General features: G+C 40.0%; 1 protein-coding gene and 1 long non-coding RNA gene across 7 annotated transcripts in view; one reads left to right on the forward strand and one right to left on the reverse strand.

The window, feature by feature from the left end:
• Positions 1-20,557, forward strand: part of CRLF1 (cytokine receptor like factor 1) — a 182,292-nt gene that overhangs the window by 121,082 nt on the left and 40,653 nt on the right. For 4 of the 6 annotated variants that reach the window (XM_068233911.1, XM_068233916.1, XM_068233914.1 and 1 more), the window contains 4 exons: positions 356-525; positions 4,635-4,792; positions 11,522-11,690; positions 15,112-15,294. In XM_068233911.1, coding sequence (XP_068090012.1) covers positions 356-525; positions 4,635-4,792; positions 11,522-11,690; positions 15,112-15,294 — 680 coding nt within the window. The remainder of the gene's footprint in view (positions 1-355; positions 526-4,634; positions 4,793-11,521; positions 11,691-15,111; positions 15,295-20,557) is intronic. The other 2 variants (XM_068233912.1, XM_068233913.1) reach the window with 1 other exon arrangement.
• LOC137510553 (uncharacterized) overlaps positions 11,386-20,557 on the reverse strand; it is a 43,525-nt gene continuing 34,353 nt past the window's right edge. Inside the window, exon 3 of the long non-coding RNA XR_011020504.1 lies at positions 11,386-11,717. This is a non-coding gene — a long non-coding RNA (uncharacterized lncRNA). The remainder of the gene's footprint in view (positions 11,718-20,557) is intronic.

Genomic DNA, 20,557 nt, shown 5'->3' on the forward strand with positions numbered 1-20,557 from the left:
AATACATCCATAAAGAAAGGTTTAACTATGCATCAGTTTTTACATTGTGTAGCGTTATAGTAATTAAGATGTTTTCACTGACAGCATCATATTTAACTAATAGGAAACACTAAAAGAAAAAATCTCATATGTAAATGTAAAGATAATATCTTATATATAATGAATATTACAAGTAGTGTTTATAGCAGACTCTGTATGCATCCATCCATATTCATAAGCAAGCGATTTTGTTGTTCATATTTAGCTGTAACTTAAAGGATGAATGTTAGTGACATGGAGTCAGACATTCAAATGTAAATATGAGGGTTGATTATAAATGTTACTAGATTAATCTAGCAGACTGTTTATGTTCCAGATGGTATGGCAGAGATAATACATGTCAGGAGTATCACACAATGGGCCAGTATTCCTGCCACATCCCTAAGGATCTTGCACTTTTCACACCCTATGAGATCTGGGTGGAAGCTTCAAACAGACTGGGTTCCATCACCTCTGATATAATAACCCTGGACATACTTGATGTGGGTAAGATACATTACAGATAATGCTTATACTTTGATAAACAAAGTAGTATGCAGATGTTCTTGACATCTAATATTAATGTCTAATTATGGAGACAGAAAGGAGAAAAAATGCACACTGTGATACTAGTAGGTGAGGGCTCTAGGCCCTTTAGGAAAGGTCTCACCTGGTTGTGGAGGCTGGAGAAACCTGTATAGGTTTGCCAGCTGTCACACTTGTGTCCCTCTTATGCTGAGGACCTGGCTTGCATGGATATCCTCACGGTCTTGGATGGTGAACCTATCGGGATTCCACGGTGGTTATTTGGAACACCCTGCAGTGAGCGTGTAAACGTTTTTCTGCCTCGGCCGGTACGAGCCTGATTCCCTGGCTATGAGTGTAGTAGGAGATAAAAACAGCTAGCAAAGCAAGGTGGTGTTAGCCGCAATGATATGCAAAGGCTGTGTTTAAAAACTTCATTGCGACGCGTTTCCCAGGGGAGCACCCCTGCTTTATTAAGCACAAATCTAATGTCTAATGAATGTCTAATATGCAGACGTTCTTGACACAGCATACTGCTTACCCAAATTACTCACATAACAAATTCTTTCTAAATTGATAAATATGCATCCTTTCCCTGTTACAGTTTTACCAGTTTGTGATTACAACTAGGTATACTTATAAAAGTGTCAACTCTAGGCACAATTCAATTAATTTCTTTTAAACTATATCCAACAACTGTCACAATGTGTTGTCACCTCCTCAAACCCCCTCTATACTCACCTCTGAAACTTGCAGATGTCCTGGTAGGTATAAGGGTAAGTTTCAGGTTGGGTGGGCAAGTATAGGCAAGCTTGGGAGGATGGGAGGGAGAGGGGAGAAAACCTTCAAAAGCATGGATAGGCTGGCTCTATTTGTAATCTTACATCATTTTTATTTCATTTAAATAAAATATACTACATTAAAATGTATTATGTTTTTATATTTATTTTAGAAGTCTCGGGTTTCTATTTAACAATACTTGCATTTGTTTAGTGGAAAACTTGAAGTGGCATTTCACATGAAAGCAAATTTGCAGTGACATTTTCACTTTAGTTAAAAGTAAAATTATCTTTTTTATATTCATTTCAGTAGATATAGTTTGTTTAAAGTGTACCTGAGATGGGTGATTATAAAGAAAATATACGTACCTGGGGCTTCCTTCGCGCCCCCTCCCCCTGACCTGATTGCTTCCATGCAGTCCTCTTCTGCCTTTCCATTCGCCCACAACTGGCCCCAGAAAATCCTCCAGTCGAGCCCAGATGGCGCATGCGCAGTCCGGCCAGGCACACTCCTGGTGACATGAACACAATGGGAGCACATGCACAGCAAGGCTGCGCATGTGCAGTTTGCCCCGTACCAGAGGACTTTCCGGGGCCTATTGTGGGCAAATGGAGAGGCAGAAGAAGACAGCATGGGAGTGATCAGGCCATGGGGGGTTGAGGAAGCCACACATATGTATATTTTATTTGTAATCCACAATCTTAGGTTCCGTTTGAAGACACTTCTAAGGTCCCTTTGGCAATGTGTACATGCCTAATCATACTGGTATCTGAAAGATAATGGAATTTTTGTACAAATGTCCTGAGATGTCATATTTTGATTACTTGGCATTTCCAACCAATAAGTCAGATGAAAACCTGACTCTAGTTCCAGCTGCTCACTCGCCCTCCTCCACCCCCCATGTGAGCCCTGCCTGTCCTCTTCATTGGGGCAGTCACCAGACTCAAGTCTTAAAAAAAAATTCTCCTTCCATGCATATATTTACTAAGTGAAGAAGGAAACGAGCTCAAGCAAATTTCATGCTGTAGCGGCCACATAACCAATTCATGGACTAGCAAAGTTTTAAACCAGCAATATGGGTGCACTGGATTTACACATAAAAAGAAAGTACACACAAATACTCTAAGTGACAGACTTTGCTTATTATCACAGCCAAAGCTTTAATAAGCATACTGACTGTTGGCATTTGTCCAGAATTGCTGTTATTGCACAATTTGCTCAGAAATGTAACACTATTATAATAAAGTCGTCTTTATTATGCTTTGCCTTTTCTCAGCCTTTCTCAGGGGTTACATAAATAGACATGGAGTTATTCCACAAATGCAGGATTATGCAAGTAAACAGAAGAAAATAACAAAATAAAAGCAGGAATGCAAATAAATTAACCAATCCCTTATGCAAATGGTGACTTATAAGGCCAACTCCTATGAACTCAGCAATATGTAGGACAACATTTAGTAATACGTTTTGTAATAGATAAGGTTGTAATAGATCATGTTTCATTGTGTTCCTATAATAATATATACTACTTTATAGATACAAATACTTTTGGTACACATATTTAATAATTTATGAAATTAACCTCCCTGGTGGTTAATTTTTTTTTTTCAAATGGGCAAAAATCCTTTTTTTTTTAATTTTTTTTTTTGTTTCATGTAAAGCTACCAGAGTGGTCGCTACATGAAACACCACTAGAGGGTGCATGTGTCCCTCTAGTGCAATCGTCGCCGGCACTAATAGCAAACAGGGGAGCGCGTATATAACGCGTTCCCCTGTTTGGATTCTCCTGTCGCCATGGCGACGATCGGAATGACGTCATGGACGTCAGCCGACGTCCTGACGTCAGGCGCACCCGATCCAGCCCATAGCGCTGCCCGGAACTCATTGGTCCGGGCAGCACAGGGCTCTGGCGGCGGGGGGCCCTCTTTCACCGCTGCGTGCGGGCGATCAAGCTGTGCGCGCGGCTAGCAAAGTGCTGGCTGCGCGCACAGCACTTTGAATGGGGCGAATCGCCCCAATAGAGCCGGAGAAATCCTCCTGCGCGGCATAGCCCGACCTCAGCTCGGGCTTACCGCCAGGGAGGTTAATGAAATTGCAAAGAATACAAAATTGTTTTTTGAGCATTCTAGTTTTTGGAAGTTTGAGAGGTAGGTAATGTACATAATATTAGGATTTTTCCCACTAAATTTTTTTTCATAGTTGTCTAGGTTGAAAAAGACATGTGTCAATCCAGTTCAACCTCAAAAATCACCCCCCTGACTGGATCATGGTATCATCTTCCTTTATCTAGCAGTCATAGCTTTGCATTCCCTTCAATGTTAAGAAAGCACCCAAACCCTTTTTAAAGGCAAGTATAGGATTTGCCATAACTAATTCCTGTGGTACAATATTCCTACAATAAAATCTTTTTTTTCATGCATAGTCCATGGTACATGCTTTGGGATAAAAAGCTAATCTGCCAAGCTTTTAAATTGCCCATGGATGTATTACACAGGTTAATCAGGTCACCTCTCAGTCATCCTTTTTCCAAACTCAATAAGCCCAGTTTGTCCAACCTTTCTTGGTGAGATGTTTTATCTCACTGAATAATCTAGTGGCATGTTTTCGTACCTGTTCCAAAAAGGTCAATGTCCTACCTATAGTGTGGTGCCCAAAACTATGTCCCACACTCAAGATGTGGCCTCACAAGTGTTTTATACAGAGCGAGTAGTATACTAGTATCTTTTGATTTTACTTCCCATGCTATGCATGCTAAAATGTTATTAACTTTAACTACTGCTTGGCATTGTAGTTGGTTGCTTAACTTGTTACCAACCAGTATACCTAAGTCATACTTACATAGTTTGATTAAAAGAAAACTTCAGCAAGTTTACATATATTACTGTATATATTTATATGTACAACATTGTCCTGCACCTTCACATGTCTCAGTTGATACAGGAGAGGTACAAAAAAAAATACAAGGCTTGCACCAATTAGGGAAAAAAATCCTTCCCAACTCCAGATGGCAATCAGATAAAAGTCCCTCGGTCATCTTCCTAGGAAATTACCTACTAATAGCCATAGATGCCCTTCAATGCAAAGAAGGACATTTAGAATATAGAATGTATATTTTTTCTACACATCAACGTGAATAAATGGATCTGGAATTGAAAACATACAGTATTATTAAACAACTTTAAGTATAATTTAAGTTTGTCTTTTGACTTAATTGTACAATACATGGACATTTTAGTAAAATAATGAAACACTGAACTTTACAGAAGTTGATGCAAGTTAGACATGTAACCGTGTCCTAAATATTTATGCAGTTACCACAGATCCACCTTCAGATGTCTATGTTAGTCGTGTTGGAGACTTAGAAGATCAACTGAGTGTTCGATGGAGTTCACCTCCTGCTTTGAAGGACTTTCTTTTTCAAGCAAAATACCAGATTCGATACAGAGTTGAAGATAGTTCAGAGTGGAAGGTGAGGAAAGTTTGATGGCATGCTTAGCTACTAACCTTTACAACATTTTATATGGTTGTAAGTTTTCACCCCACATACCACATGGTATTTCTATAAGCAGTACTGTTCAGGTTTTCTAGACATTTTCCATCATTTAGAGTACAAAATATGCTCATTAAAACACAATAGTGAAATGTACACTTTGACTTGTACAAAGCTATATATGACATGTCTGAGGTCTGATATGTGTTAACTATTTATCCTTTTCATTTGGATGTACATTTAATTAACTGCTGCCGACTCTGTTTTGTGGCGTACATGAAAAAAGGGTGCCAGGAAAAAAGGGCCTGGCTAGATAACGAAATCTCAATGAGGATAAACATTGTTAATGAAATTGGTTAACGATAAATATCATTTTAAAACAGACACGAGATACGAAAAAATATTACCTTAAACATCGTACGTAATTAAGCAATACAGCTTAACCAAACCCTACTCTCACACAGAACCCTCCTCTGGAGTTGCCTAAACCTAACCACTCCCCTGGTGGTGCCTAATCCTAACCACTCCCCGGTGGTGCATAACCCTAACCACCCCCAGTGATGCCTAACCCTAACCACCCCCCAGTGGTGTCTAACCCTAACCCCCCCGGTGGTACCAAACCCTAACCACCCCCCTGGTTGTGCTTACCCCTAACCACCTCCAGGTGGTGCCTAACCCTAACCACAACCACAGTGGTGCCTAACCTTAACCACTCCCCCTGCAGAAACACCCTTACACACATACAAATGATAATATCTTTGATAATGTAAAATCTGTACATACAAACAAACTAATATGACAAAACTATAATGTTACTAGCTTCAAAAACATACTTCAAAAACTTTAATATTCTAATGCTGTTAACGTTATTTATTGGGCGTCCTTTTTTCTACTGTGGACGCCGTATTACCGAAAAATGTATTAGAGTCTATGGCGGCGCCCTTTTTGTCCACTAGCCATCGGTGCCCTTTTTTCCTGCTTCCCTTTTGTGGATTAAAAGTAACGATGGCTTACGTTGTTCTTGGATCTTCGTGACCCCTAGTGCATGGGTTGAGAATTGTTACCTTTCCTTGACGTGCACATTAGACAGATTTTCAATAGTTTTACATATTTTTGGTTTTTTTGCTCTGTATTTGGTGTGTGTGTGGGGGGGAGGTTAAGGCTAGGCATCAGGAAGAGGGTTTGCAGGAGGCAACTAAATGTAGGGTTCAGGAAGGGAGGTTTTAAGGTTAGGCATTAGGAGAGGGTGGAGTTGAGTTAGGATAAGGCATTGGCAGGGGCAGTGGTTAGAGTTAGAAATCGGCATGGGAGGTGGTTGGGGTTAGGCATTGGAGGGGAGGGTTCTGTGTGAAAGTAGGGTTTAGCTATAGTAAGACATTGGTAACATTTACCAATATTTTACTATCAAAATTACCACTGTAAAATAGATGAATATTGGTAAATGTCACTAATATTCTATTACTGGCCATTTCCTGGCGCCTTTATTTTGTGAATACGTCCTGCAGGTTGTCAAACTCACAGCCAGATTTTGCTTAGAAATCAACGGTTTAGATTTTTTTCCCCCGATGTTTGATATCTTCAGCTTTCTTAACCTCCTGAGCGGTATGGACGAGCTCAGCTCGTCCATCACCGCCGGAGGCTGCCGCTCAGGCCCTGCTGGGCCGATTTTCTTCAAATAAAAAGCAGCACACGCAGCCGGCACTTTGCCAGCCGCGTGTGCTGCCTGATTGCCGCCGCTCTGCGGCGATCCGCCGCGAGCAGCGGCGAAAGAGGGTCCCCCCAGCCGCCCGAGCCCTGCGCAGCCGGACCAATCAGTTCCGGCCAGCGCTAAGGGCTGGATCGGAGGCGGCTGACGTCAGGACGTCGGCTGACGTCCATGACGTCACTCCGCTCGTCGCCATGGCGACGAGGAAAGCCAAACAAGGAAGGCTGCTCATTGCGGCCTTCCTTGTTTATTCTGGGCGCCGGAGGCGATCGGAAGAACGCCTCCGGAGCGCCCTCTAGTGGGCTTTCATGCAGCCAACTTTCAGTTGGCTGCATGAAATAGTTTTTTTTTAATAAAAAAAAAACCCTCCTGCAGCCTCCCTGGCGATCTCAATAGAACGCCGGGGAGGTTAATCTGGTCCCAAAAAGTGGATAAAACGGTTACTTATTCTGCAAAACAGCTTTTTAAAATTTGTAATAAAGGAAAAAAATTGTGACAAATATTGGCCAGTCTGATTCTTTTTTAAATTTAGGATTTTAAACAACATATAATTTTTAAAGGAAAAGTTGGGTGGCCTGGATACTACAGCCAAAGCCTATACTCCTTCATATTTAGATACTTTAAACTCTGTTATTGTCATTGATTTGAATACTTTCTTAAGGTGCTAATTAGAAGCGTATAATTGTAACAATTTTGGGGGGTGATTCCTTTTTATAATACCCTTTTCTTCATGTGCATTGTTTTCATCATCTAAGTAAAGGACCAATATCGCGAATATCGTCAAATTTATAATACATGTAAACACATACAAATAAGAAGCAGGTTTCTTCCAGAGTAAAATGAACCATAAATTAATTTTCTCCTATGCTGCTGTCACTTACAATAGGCAGAATAAATCTGACAGAACAAACATGTTTTGGACTAGCCAATCTCCTCATAAGGGATTCTGAGGGTTATCTTTAATTTCAAAAGCACTCAGTGAATGGCAGTTGGCACTGCCCAACTGCCAAAGAAATGTGCAGTGAACAGGGAGGCTGGTCAGCATCTTTGTATAAATCCCTTTCAAGAAGTGTTTGTAAAGAATAAAGGCCATGCTTAGAATCCCCATGAGGCGATATACTAGTCTAAAACTTGTCAGTTCTGTCAGATTTCTACTACCTATTGTAAGTGACAGCAACATAGGAGAAAAGTAAAATATGGCTCATTTTACTCTGGAAACAAAAAATATTATTTGTATGTGTTTACATGTATTTTATATTTTACTATTTTTTGCGATAGTGGTCCTTTAAATGCAACATCTGATATGTCTCATATATATGCAAAAAGGTGGAGTATAATTCTGAAGTTAAATAACTTTTCATTACAGTACAGAACTGTTACAGTGTTTTATTATGTCAAATTAACCTTGTAGTAAAATAACAAAAGATATACAATATATGTGTATTATGTAAGGCAGTTTCTCTCTCCAAATGCCAAAAAAGTGTACAGTAAGCAGCATCTTACTTACATGATTACATGTATGTACAGCATACACAGATAAGAAGTACATTTCTTACAGAGTAAAATGCCATAAATCACTTTTCTCCTATGTTGCTGTCACTTACAGTAAGTAGTAGAAATCTGACAGAACCAATAGGTTTTAGACTACACCATCTCCTCATGGGGATTCTCAGGGTTTTCTTTATTTTCAAAAGCACTTAGTGAAAGGCAGTCGCTCCGTCCAACTGCCAAAAAAGTGTACAGTGAGCAGAGAGGCTGGCCAGTATCTTTGTATAAATCTTTTCCAGGGATTGTCTTTATAAAGAATTAAGGCCATGCTGAGTATCTCTTATGGAGAGATGAACTAGCCCAAAACCTGTAAGTAATGTCAGATTTCTACTACTTACTGGAAGTGAAAGCAATATAGGAGAAAATAATGTATGGCTCATTTTACTCTGGAAGAAACATACTTCTTATTTGTATGTGTTTACAAGTATTTTAAAATTCAAGATTTGCACGACAGTGGTAAGCAAATACTTTCAGTTTATCAAACGGTATATCTTATGCTTATGTTTTTAGACCATCTGTTTATGTCTTTCCAAAAATCATTTGATTATGGGACAGGCTCACCAAGTATGGTCAACATTATTGCATCTCCAACACTTCTGAGCATTGTGGTAATATTTTATAGCTTTTTTCTGTATGCTAGTGTTTAGAGACCCTTTGCGTCATGATGAATATTCTCTATTTGTTTTTGCTCCTGTTCAGTATTGTATTCCCTTTCTTATATAGATTTCAGCTCTATGTGCAAGGCATTATATATAAAGAATATAGTATGTCTGATTTGTGCAGAGCGCACAAATAAGACATACTATATTCTTTGGTTTAATACTAGAATACTAGACAAATAATTTGAAAATGATCCAAAGGGGAATATTTTGTATATCAGTTGTGTCCCAAAATTATTTATTCATGAAAAAAATATCAGCAATCGTTTTTTTTTATGTTGAGTATTGTTTAAGAATGTAGGTTCTAGACTAGATCCAAAGTCCAAATAGACTTTTAAGCCTCTAAGTAGGCTGGTTAAAGATGACATTTTGTTTTATTTGCAGTCTATCTGAAAACCTGTATGGTATCTTTGCTTATAAAGCATTTCTCACTAGTCTGTTGTGACATTGGTCTTGCTTATCCAACCTTGCCCAATGCTATCTACTTCCAGGGGTAACCATTGTTTATTTTTGCTTTTACAGCACCAATCAAAGATTTTTATTAGGATACATGCCATATGTGTTTAAAATATATACCTGCCACCCAAACATAAAATGAAATTGATACAATGTGCCTTGCCTTTTTTTTGTAAATCCTTTTTAATTTCCTCTAAGATAGCATGAAAGTTTAATCTGAATATATTTGTGTTGTCTTTTGGCTAACTTAATGCCCACATACATCAATGCTTTCATAGCCCAATGAAAGGTGTTCTGGTTGTAACTGGGTCTGAGAAGAGGGAGACATTCATATTCTCTGATTTGGAGGTTTGGGATGGAGTTGATTGCGACAGTGACAAAGAATAGAACATTGTCTTCTGCAGAAATGGTGTACCCCTTATTCCTCACTTTAATCTATGTTATAATATTGTTTTGATGTATATATCGAATGAAAGGTTCTAAAGTTAAAATAAGTATGATCATGAAAAAGGACAAACCTGATGGGTACCATCTCCAAGTATGAATGGTGCAGACACCAAACAATTTGGCTTCACTATTGCTTTGGGCTCTACGTATAAAGTCAGAATTCTATGCAATATATTTTTACACATTTTTCTGCTTTCATATAGCCCCAAGCGACCCTGGCAAATGTCCTTTCTGTGTATGTGGATATTAGTAAACTTCTACTTTCATGGTGTTCAGGCACTTGACAAGGCACAGGACCTTAATGGTGTTGTTCCTTGCCTCTATTTCAGAAACAAAACTGACTTGATCTCTCCTTCAATGTAAATTATCAGGCTGTTGTGCTAGTTACCTGTTTCTGTTACAGCATTTTAATGTTACAGCACTCAAATCACAATGGCTTCCTAAACCACAGAATTTTATCTATATGTTCCATTGCCTGGTTGATTTATGTTTTTTAAATCAAAAGTACAATGACATGCTGCATTTGTACTTTCTCGTCCAACTAATTTAATGGTCCCTTAGTGACTGAAAGTAACCTGTGTAATTTTTTGTCTTCTCCACAAAAAATGTTGTGTGCATTTGCCTACAAGTTGTATTAGTGATGAGGATGTTTTCCAGTACTTTTGTGAGTCATCATATAGACTTAGATCCAGTAAAATCTTCAAATAGACAGAAGTATTTCTTTTGAATTTTTTTCAGTGGATACATAAACTCATGTGTTATCCATTGACATAGAAGCATGCAGATCATTACTTGCCCCTTTTCTTTGTCCTTAGTTGAAGCACTCTTCTACGTGCCCTTTACTGGACTGCAAAGTTGCCAAAGTAGAGAAAAAAAAGCAACAGTGCCACATTCAGGGGCATAACTACTGTTCACCCCCTGGCAAAACTTTGATGACCCCCTACCCCTTCCTCATCTACCCTTGGTGACTCCCATAGCTTAGAGATCCATCTGCCAGGGGTTATATGGTAAAATAAGGGTGGCCATCATGATCCCCCATCCATAAGATGTTTGGCCACCTGATCTGGAGGATAGATCTCTTTATTAGAGCGAGAGAGAATAAGTAGCTTACCCCCTCTCACAGATCTGGGCCCTTCTGTGGTTGCAGGGACTTCCATATTGTTATGCCCCCAGCTACATATATTTTAAGACATTTGTTGTTGAATGTAGACTGAAGGAAGCCCAAGGTCTTGGAATTCATTTTGAAATATTTTACAATGTCTTGTTTACCAGCAATCTTTCTCCCTAGGTTCTTGGAAATCTATCTGACACTGGGAAACTCATCTGAGAATACTGTCAGGAGATAGCCTGTGTTATTGGTACTGCATTAATTAAGTGGCAGAGTCTAAGAGCCTGAAAGGTCTTTTACAGAGCCTCTGATAGGTGAGGATCTAGCACTGCTGACAGGTACCAAGATGCATCTCCCAACAGGGCTTACATGGTGGGCAAGATCAAACTGGCAGATGTCAGCTACAGGTAACCACATAGTCCAGTAGATGTATCAGGTAGTAGCCAGGACATAGCTGGGATTGTCAAGACAAAGCAAGAGATCAGCAACAGAATATTATTTTTTTGTGAATGAAAAACGATCTGGATTTCAAGATGTAGGTTGTTATAGTAATGAATTCGATGAGGGCAAAATAACGTATTTCCATTGTATCAAGTCTTTTTTTAATACATACAACAATATGGTAATTGCAAACTAGCACTGTGTGTTTTTTTTAAGTCTATAATCTATACAAGGACACCTAGATTATTTTCCATTATGCATTCATCTATTTTAGCACCCTAAATTTTATGTGACAAACATGTTTTTTCTTCTTCTTAAATGCATGCTATGTTTACATTATCCAGGTGGTAGATGATGTGGGCAACCAGACTTCCTGTCGCCTTGCTGGATTAAAACCAGGAACTGTATACTTTGTCCAGGTCCGATGTAACCCATTTGGGATTTATGGATCTAAAAAGGCAGGCATCTGGAGCGACTGGAGCAATCCAACTGCTGCATCTACACCAAGAAGTGGTTAGTATTCACCATTTTCGTGTCCTCCTACAAGCAAAACAATTCTTCCTTCATTTTCTTATGGAAGCAGTAAAAGGAAGCAAATTCCTATTAAACATGCCCTTCACATACTACAAAATTCAATGTTTTTTAATCCAGAGTAAAGGCATTCATTTCTAATACCCAACTGGATTAAAGGAATATTTCTGTAATTTTAAAATTTCATTTGACATTCACAACAAGCACATACCTAAAAATAACCCATTTACTATATCTGCCAATTAATATTTACGTTCACAAGTCTAATTTGCTAGACGACAGCCTGGCTGAATTTTTCATGACAGTAACATTGACATACTCTTATGGCATGTGGTTATCTTACATACTGTCAAGTGATGACGATATTTGGAGCAGATAGGGTTTTGCCTGTGTTGGCTGAACACTTAATAGTGTACAGACTGCTCTTTATCCTAGTCAAGAATGTCTTAACTAGGCTCCAACACCTGGTGTTCTTGCAAAAACGCCAGTTTTCAAAATTATTTCCCAGTGGGGAAATACCTCTTGTTTTTTATACCTTATCTGGTGCCAGCAGATTTCAACAGCCCTTTGTTTCTTATTTATTAACTGATCTCCATGTTATTATTCTCTGTTTTTTATAATCCTAGATATAAACAGGATTTGAAGAAAATAGCTCTACTAAATCCCATGACAAGTTATTAAAAGTGCGTGTGCCTGTATATATATATATATATATATATATATATATATATATATATATATATATATATATATATATACAGATAAGTGACTAGTGTTCCCAGTCCAGATACTGGGATGAAATATCTGCTTAGGAGCTAAATGCAATACAGTTTTATGGAGTTTTGGCATTGCTGACCCTGGCTTTATGAAGGGAATGTCTAAAACTGTTGCTATATTGTAACTGTTCTTTTTGCTTAAATTCAGCGTATAGACACACACATTCACATTTTTTTAAAGAAACATTATAATACCATATTGTGTGTCAAATCGATGCAATTAATGACAATTCTGCAGCAATATTTTCATAGGTACCCCTAACTTAAAATTGTTTTTGCAACCCCCATTAAATAACATAACCTTCCTTCGTGTACATCAAAAAAAGGCGCAAGGAAATTTGAGCGCATGTAGCCGGCGATAACTCTCACATCTGCATAAACCATTATTTTGCAGGTTTCTTCAAAAGTCTATTATCCGTCGTTAATATTGTTACATACGTACGTTATTTATTAAACATTTTTGAAGTACTTTAAACAGTTTTGAAGTACTGCAACAAAGTACTTGTATTTGTCCGCTAATTGTACTAAACAATTATATATACTGAGATGTCAGTTTGAAGCAGCCTTGATAACAAAGTGGTTTCTTGTGATTTGGAGTGGTGCCAGACAGCTTATTTCTTTGAAATTTGGATCAGCACCAAAGAATTACATGTCACTGGTGCCCCCCTGAGAAATTTCAGCGCCTGCATCATTTTATCATGTTTAACATGTGCCCACATTTCCCGAAAGTGTGGCAGCTTTATGGCATAATTTAACGGTGAGAGATATACAATACCGTACATTATGGTGCAGATTAACTATAGTGTGACAGTACATTTGACGCAGTGTTTGTCATACAATTAATGTTTTAGGCCTTTAAACATCGAGAATAGGCTTAATACATTTACTTTAATGTTATCACAGCCTCGGGTTATACTGCAAAATTGCATCAATTAAATAATTATGCAGGCTCCTAAATTTCGCAGTGGGGCCCAGTGTTTCCTCCAGTCTTCCAAGCATAGCAAATGAAGCACTTGTTTTACGGATTCATTTATGCAAATTCTGCAGCTGGTAAACAGTGGGAAAGTTGGAGCCCACCTGAGAAATGTGGGAGTCTGTATCGTTTTATCGTGTTCAAAATGTAATTTTAATATAATACAGAAATACACTTGGCTGATATAAAAGTAGGTAATTAAAGAACAAAATGTTCCAGTAATATAGCTGAATAATTTAGCCATATAGTACAGAAATATGGCATATATTTGAATTATTTGTATTATTTACACTGAAAAAGTAAGACATTTTGAATCAGGATGCTACCATTTTTATAGAAAAAAAAGCAGTAAGCTTTTGGCTATGAAGCCTTCTTCAGATTGATTCCTGTATACTGAAAATGTAGCAGAGGATAAGTAAAACATGGAGCAGTGGTGAACATTTACACTGAAAAAGGAGAAAAAACGGAGAAAGGTGCAGTTTACCGAGGTTTGATAGGATAACTTTCCATACAGAAAAAGAAGTGGCAATGTTGGAGAGAGCCGTTGTTAATTTACAGGCACATAGTTTAAAATGATAGCATTTTTACGGGTGCCCACATTTCTGTTTCGGAGCCCAACATCCAATAAATAACGTTGGTGGCAATGGCGGCACCCAAATTTTCAATTTGCTGTATGCACCCAAATTTCCAGCTTCCCTTCTTTCTTTTTTATCCTGATCATTAGTAACCTAGCACAGAAATGCACCATTGAAAGCTGCACAGAGAAACACTTCCATGGATACCAATCTGACTTTGGCTAAGGGTGGGAGTGTTAACTATTGCTTAGGATATTACGTGTAGGTCACATGACAGCCTCAAGGACTGACTGAGAAATGTTCAGGACTCTGCTCCTTATACACCTGGGGATTTGCATTGAATTGCTGGGAAATGGCTTCAACAATATGGCCAGGAATCCAGTGTGTTCAAATACTGAAAACCTGAAACAAGGGAAGGTAAGGTCCACCACCACCATATCACTTCCAGCCCTTGGTGTTGCACTCTGCAATAACATAAAAAAAATGTCTTACACTGTCCCTGATAGCAGAGTTGACATGAACCCATCAGTGCATCATCCCCTGAACCAGGAAATGGAGCATAAGTGCCATGTTTCACTAGAAATCACTAATCAAAGGGTTAGCAATTGTAATTTTTGTTCACATTTTAGCATGCAATTTTAAAGGCATTAACTATTTTTTTCTGCAATCTTTCAAGCACAATTGCTAAAATAAATGCTGCAGTGTTTGAGATTTCATAAAAATTGCACCACATTAATGAAATCACCCCATAGGATTCCACCATCCTAGCGCTTTGTCAATTGCTGCATAATCGCGGGTCATAAGCAAATGCACCAGAAGCTCTTACTGAATCCTGTCATTACCTCTTTTAAGTATTTCACTTTATTTTGCACTTGGTTACACTATCACTATCCACACTCTCTTCGTGGTCCAAATTATTGAAAAAGGAACCTAAACCTAAAGCTTGCATGTCTTAGTTATGAAAAGTACTTAAAAATATGTCAGTCTATGAAGAAGAGTAAATCATCAATAAAGAAACATATTTCAATTTTTTTGGTAGTATTGTGTATTGATAATAATATAATTTGGATTATTATCAGAAAGAATCACTGGAGTATGTGATCCCAAGAGTGGGGAGCAGAATTCTACCTTAAGACGGGAGCTGAAACAATTCTTCGGTTGGGTCAAGAAACATGCATATGGCTGCTCTAACCTAAGCATCAAGTTATACGACCAGTGGAGAGTTTGGCTGCAGAAATCACACAAAACACGGAACCAGGTAGGTAAGGTACACTTTATCTTTTTTTCCCAAAAAAATCTTATGTTATTGTTTTCAGTCATTCTCTGGGATCATCATGGTGTTGGCCATTTGTGAATTGACAGAATAGTGCTGTGACTTCACTCTGTATTGTTCTGACTTGTAAGATAGAGCAGACATTCATGTAAGGAAAATGCAAAGACACAAGTCTTGATGGGATTTCAATATACTCAGAGGAATGTCCATTAAACTTTTGGGGTATAGGAAAGGGGAATTCTTAAAGAAGGCTAAAGGATAGATGTTGCAAAGGAATATTTCATTAGAGAAGAGGTCATCTTTAAGCATCAAATCAAGGAAAGCATTACATCAAGGAAAGAATCAGAGGCATTTGTCAAGGGACTTCCAGAGCGCGGGCTTTTATACAATTGTTAACTAAAATTTAACAAAGTTGTGGCCGTTTTTCCCCAACTGGTGTCACAGCGTTTTTTGTCATAGGTTTGGTAAAATGGAAGGGCAGGCAATCCCGATTGGGCCCTGCCCTGGTCAAGAAGCCCCGAGAGCCGTGCGATAGCATAGGAGACAGGGCACATGACAGGGCGGGGGATCAGATGGCTAGTGGGAAGGGTCGCAGGGCTAGCTAGGTGTCAAAAGAGGGTGGTCCAGGTAAAGGAAAGGGAACAAAACTGCATGCAGGCAGCAAGCTCAGTCTTTTGTATGAGGAATCCAACTGTGTACAACATTTGTATGCATGTTGAATTATTATCTGTATGCATGTTGGATTATTATGGCTCTGAACAAATTAACAAGCTGACACATAATTGCATTCCAGTGGTTCTGGAGGTGTGTTTAGCTTCTAAGGGTACAATGGTTAATTTGCATATATTCAGCAGTGATGCCCTGGGAGACATCTCAAGCTCACTCCAACCTGAATTATCACAAATTCTTTCTGTTTTAGGAAAGCAAACTTTTGTTTTTCTTAACATCTTAGTAAGGGGGCTTTTAGGACCATTGTAGTCCCTTACACACTCCAATGAGTTCTGGGTCACCATGACCTTGCTGGTTAGTCTGTACCTTTAAGCATCAAGACATACGATTTTGTTATGAGGAGATATTAAGGCTAAGGTTTAGAAAGTGGGTTTGTTGAGAAGAGGCAACCAATGCAGGCAGACAGAATGGAGAAAACACAGCAACTTCTGATCAAAACAGATTTGCATATCCCAGTCGGAAACCAAAAACAATCCTTGTTGCCACTGCCTTAGAATCTTTAGGGAACATAAATGGGTTGTGGGAAAGAGAATCGCCATTTTAAGTATTCTTTTAGGGAGCCTGTGTGTCATGTATGTTTCAGAGCAAAGTGCTGGATGGTATGAGGCATTTTAGCTAAAAGCATAGCTCCACTTTCCCTAAGACAAAGAAAACAAAAAACAATCCCGATTACATAATCTACATATTGTTCAGGCCAGCTCCAGACTACTGGCTGGTGGCAGCGGTGCGGTGTGCCGGGGCCACACTGCACAAAAAAGGCCTTCGGGTATTACCGCGTTAGTATGCAGTAATCCCTGTCTGGCATCCGGTCAAGCAGGAAGTGAGGCACACTTCCTGTTGGCCAACCGATGACATGCAAGGAAGCGTATTGCTAAAATACGCTTTTGCACATGCGCTTCGCGATAAACTGCAGCAGATTTTTTAAATACAATGCGTTGCCATAGATTTACATAACTTCCAGGCCGTCGCAGGTCGCCGCAGGATCCGCACAATAATGTAGGTATCGGTGGGCCTTAGATAGGGCACTTCTGGCGCAGCGGATCACAACATGGGTAGTATGAACTACCCCATAGACAAACATTAGGCTGTGGTGGGGTGCGGTAAAAGTACTGCATTGGCCCAGTGTGAAAGGGCCCTCAAGTATTTTAATAAGCTGCTGTACACTGACATACCTCTAATTACTCTGGAAGCGTGCATCTAGTGACATGGCAGAACACGGAAAAGCCGGCGTATGTACTGACAGCAGGGCGGCTGGTTCCGCGTCCAGCGCGGCGGTTTGCACGCAGCAGCGTGCAGCTAGTGTGGCTGAGCCTGTTAGTTCACACAGGTTTAGGAATACGCGCGCGCATGCTGAAAGGCAGAACTTTTATGATGGTCAAGGGGGGATCAGCTGACCAGGCCGGTCAGCTGACCTCAGAGCTGGTAACCATTGGTTGATCACTTCAGGGTGGCGCCAGAGAGCACTGCTCTATATATGGTTACTGCTGGCCACTCTCAAATTGTCTGCCGTTGCGATCACTACGTGGAAGCACTCAGACCTTAGTCAGATCCAACAGTGTGTTTGAACCAGGAGGACCTGGGAATTCACACTGAGCCAGATTTCTTGTATTATCATTCTGTTATACGTCAGACTAGTTCCAGGGTGTAGAGACCACGGACCTCACACCCAAGACTAGGGAACTTGTATTATCATTCTGTTATTCTTCAGACTAGTTCCAGGGTGTAGAGACCACGGACCTCACACCCAAGACTAGGGAACTTGTATTATCATTATGTTATACTTCAGACTAGTTCCAGGGTGTAGAGACCACAGAACTCACACCCATGACTAGGGAACTTGTATTATCATTCTGTTATACATCAGATTAGTTCCAGGGTGTAGAGACCACGGACCTCACACCCAAGACTAGGCATTGTTTTCTATTTGTTATGACCTGTTGCTTTCCTGACTATCCCTCTGCTTTCTGATTCGGTACCACACATATCTGATATCAGGTTGCCAAACCCTGCCTGACTTGGATACCGAATCAGCTTTCTGTCTTTGTACTTTATCTGTCTGTGTGTTGCCGACCTGGCTTGCCCGACCTCGAGAGCTATCTCTCTCCACTTAAGAGATAGTCTCCAAGATCAGTCAGTGACATCCACCTTCAGGTGTCACTCACTCTCTGGTCCTTCCTACCTTCAGCCTGACTCCACCCCTTGGAGAGTCTCAGGCTGCTGGAAGGTTTCTGTACCCTCCATAGCAGTGTCTTCTGTACTGCTTTGGGTCACCTGTTCATCAGGTGGGTTGCTCAAATTCATACTGTTACACCAAACACTCACTATATATATCTAGAGGTGTCCAGAGGTTAGCACTATATCTGTATTATTGGTGATTCTGCAGATCATCCATAATCAGGTATAGATCTGTATTCTTGGTGATACTGCAGATCACCAATAATGAGATCCTCTCTGCGTGCTGACACCGATCGTTACAGTTACATTGTATTGCTGTCATCTGTAGCTGAGATGGATGTAAGGATTCCTCTTCCTCATTTATTTTTTGTATTTATAAAGCGCAAACATATTACTCATGGAATAATTGCTTAATTACAGTAAACCTAACAATGCTGCAGAGTAGAGAAGGGAGCAAAACATTTCCTACTTTGTGCAAAGTTATTAGCCAATGAGACAAAAGAAATGAGAATACTGGGTATCTTTAACCTTTTCCCTTTCTCATTTAAATTCTCTTGTTCGCGCTGCAGTGCTGCATTTTTTCTCCTACTCAAAACAATGTAGAAAAGCAGCAAAGTGGTCGGCACTACCTGGAGAGATTGTCCACTAGAAAAGACAGGATGGACTTATATGACACCCATTCTCTTAGCTGCGTGCTCAGGATGACTCAACACACCAGTAGTAGGCTCCATACCCTACGGGCAATTCCTCCGATTAAGGAGAAACAATACAAATTATGAAGATTTTTTGCTCCAGGGTATGGAGCTGAAACAGAGGTTACTGAGAAGAGGGTACATTGAAAAAGATGTAAACGAAGCCTTCAATAGGGCAAAGAACAAAAAAAGAAAGGATCTTTTGTGGGGCCCTGGCGAATCTAAGTCAGAAAATGCCATTCCATTTACATTTGCGTTCACACACATGGCCCCTCAAGTTAGGAGGGTCATAGAGAAAAACTGGTCTTTACTCATTAGGGACCCGGTCTTGAAGGAGATCCTGCCTGCGTCCCCGTTAATTGCTTTCAGACGATCACCCACTATTGGGGATGCGGTCACAAATAGTGAATTCAAAACCAAAAGGGTGGAGAACTGGCTGCAGAGAGGACGACCAAAGGGCAACCACAGGTGTAGACATTGTTCCCATTGTCAATATATGAAAACTGGTATTTTATACCGTTTTGGTTCATTTGATTGGACCGTACGGGAACTTATTACCTGTATTACTCCCTATGTAGTCTACGCTCTGTGGTGCCCCTGCGGCCGCTTCTATGTGGGTAAAACCACCCGTCCTTTAAAAGAAAGAATCCAGGAGCACTGGCGCTCCATTGATAATGGGAAGGGTGCCCCAAGGTTAATCGAGCATGTACGTAACGAGCATGCCAGCAGTGACCCTGCAGTCCTTAAATTTTGTGGACTCACTCAGGTTAATATCCCACCAAGGGGTGGGGACCGGGCACGTCTCCTTCTACAGAGGGAATCCCTAATTATAATAAGAAGTGGAGCAATGGGACCTCTGGGGTTTAATGACCACAATGATCTTGCATGCTTCCTAGAACCCTAATTGGATGAGGACTACAGGGGAAAAAAGACCTTCTTGAATTAGTTTCTGAATGGAAACACTTACTTGGAAATCGTGATATTTATAGGTTTGGGTGACTTCTAAGTTAAGCTACTTCATGATATGAATGGTACCAGATTGTTTATTTCACTTGAAATTGATAGTGCAATGTAATATGTCTTAATCAAAACTCATCCTAATGAATCTATTCAGGTGATTTTCAATAGTAGTACCCATATGATGGTTGGCTATACTTGCATACGTTTCCCCTTCTCTCCAGATCTATTAAGTGTCGGCAGATGCAAGGCCTCCATGGAGAGGCTTTGCTGAAGACGACACGTCTCCCAATCCATGTTGCAAGACTTGCTTCTTTTTCTTGCATCTTTTAACTTCATCTACTATTTTCCTTTCATCCTTTTCTATTTTAATTCAACACTCAATCTTGGCACCTATCACTATTCACGTTTCATCACTTCATTTTCTAGCAAGCCTATCATGATGCTTAGCGCATCAGATGTCACGCTGATTGGCTGGGGAAAACACCAGCCTTTGTTTACATTGTGCGTCACGCCGACGTCATTCGGCGGAAGCCAGTGAACGAGCAGCGTGACTCTGCATGGCCATGAATCCCATTGGCCACAGTTGATGCGTAACGCGTCCTGTTAACGCGACCTCCTATTCACGCCCCTAGTCGCGGCTGCGTGAACCATAGGCCCAGCTGAGCACCAGTAGGCGGGGACGCGTGACGCAAACTT

Source organism: Hyperolius riggenbachi, chromosome 1 (genome assembly GCF_040937935.1).
Source record: "Hyperolius riggenbachi isolate aHypRig1 chromosome 1, aHypRig1.pri, whole genome shotgun sequence".
Classification (NCBI taxonomy): Eukaryota; Metazoa; Chordata; class Amphibia; order Anura; family Hyperoliidae; genus Hyperolius; species Hyperolius riggenbachi.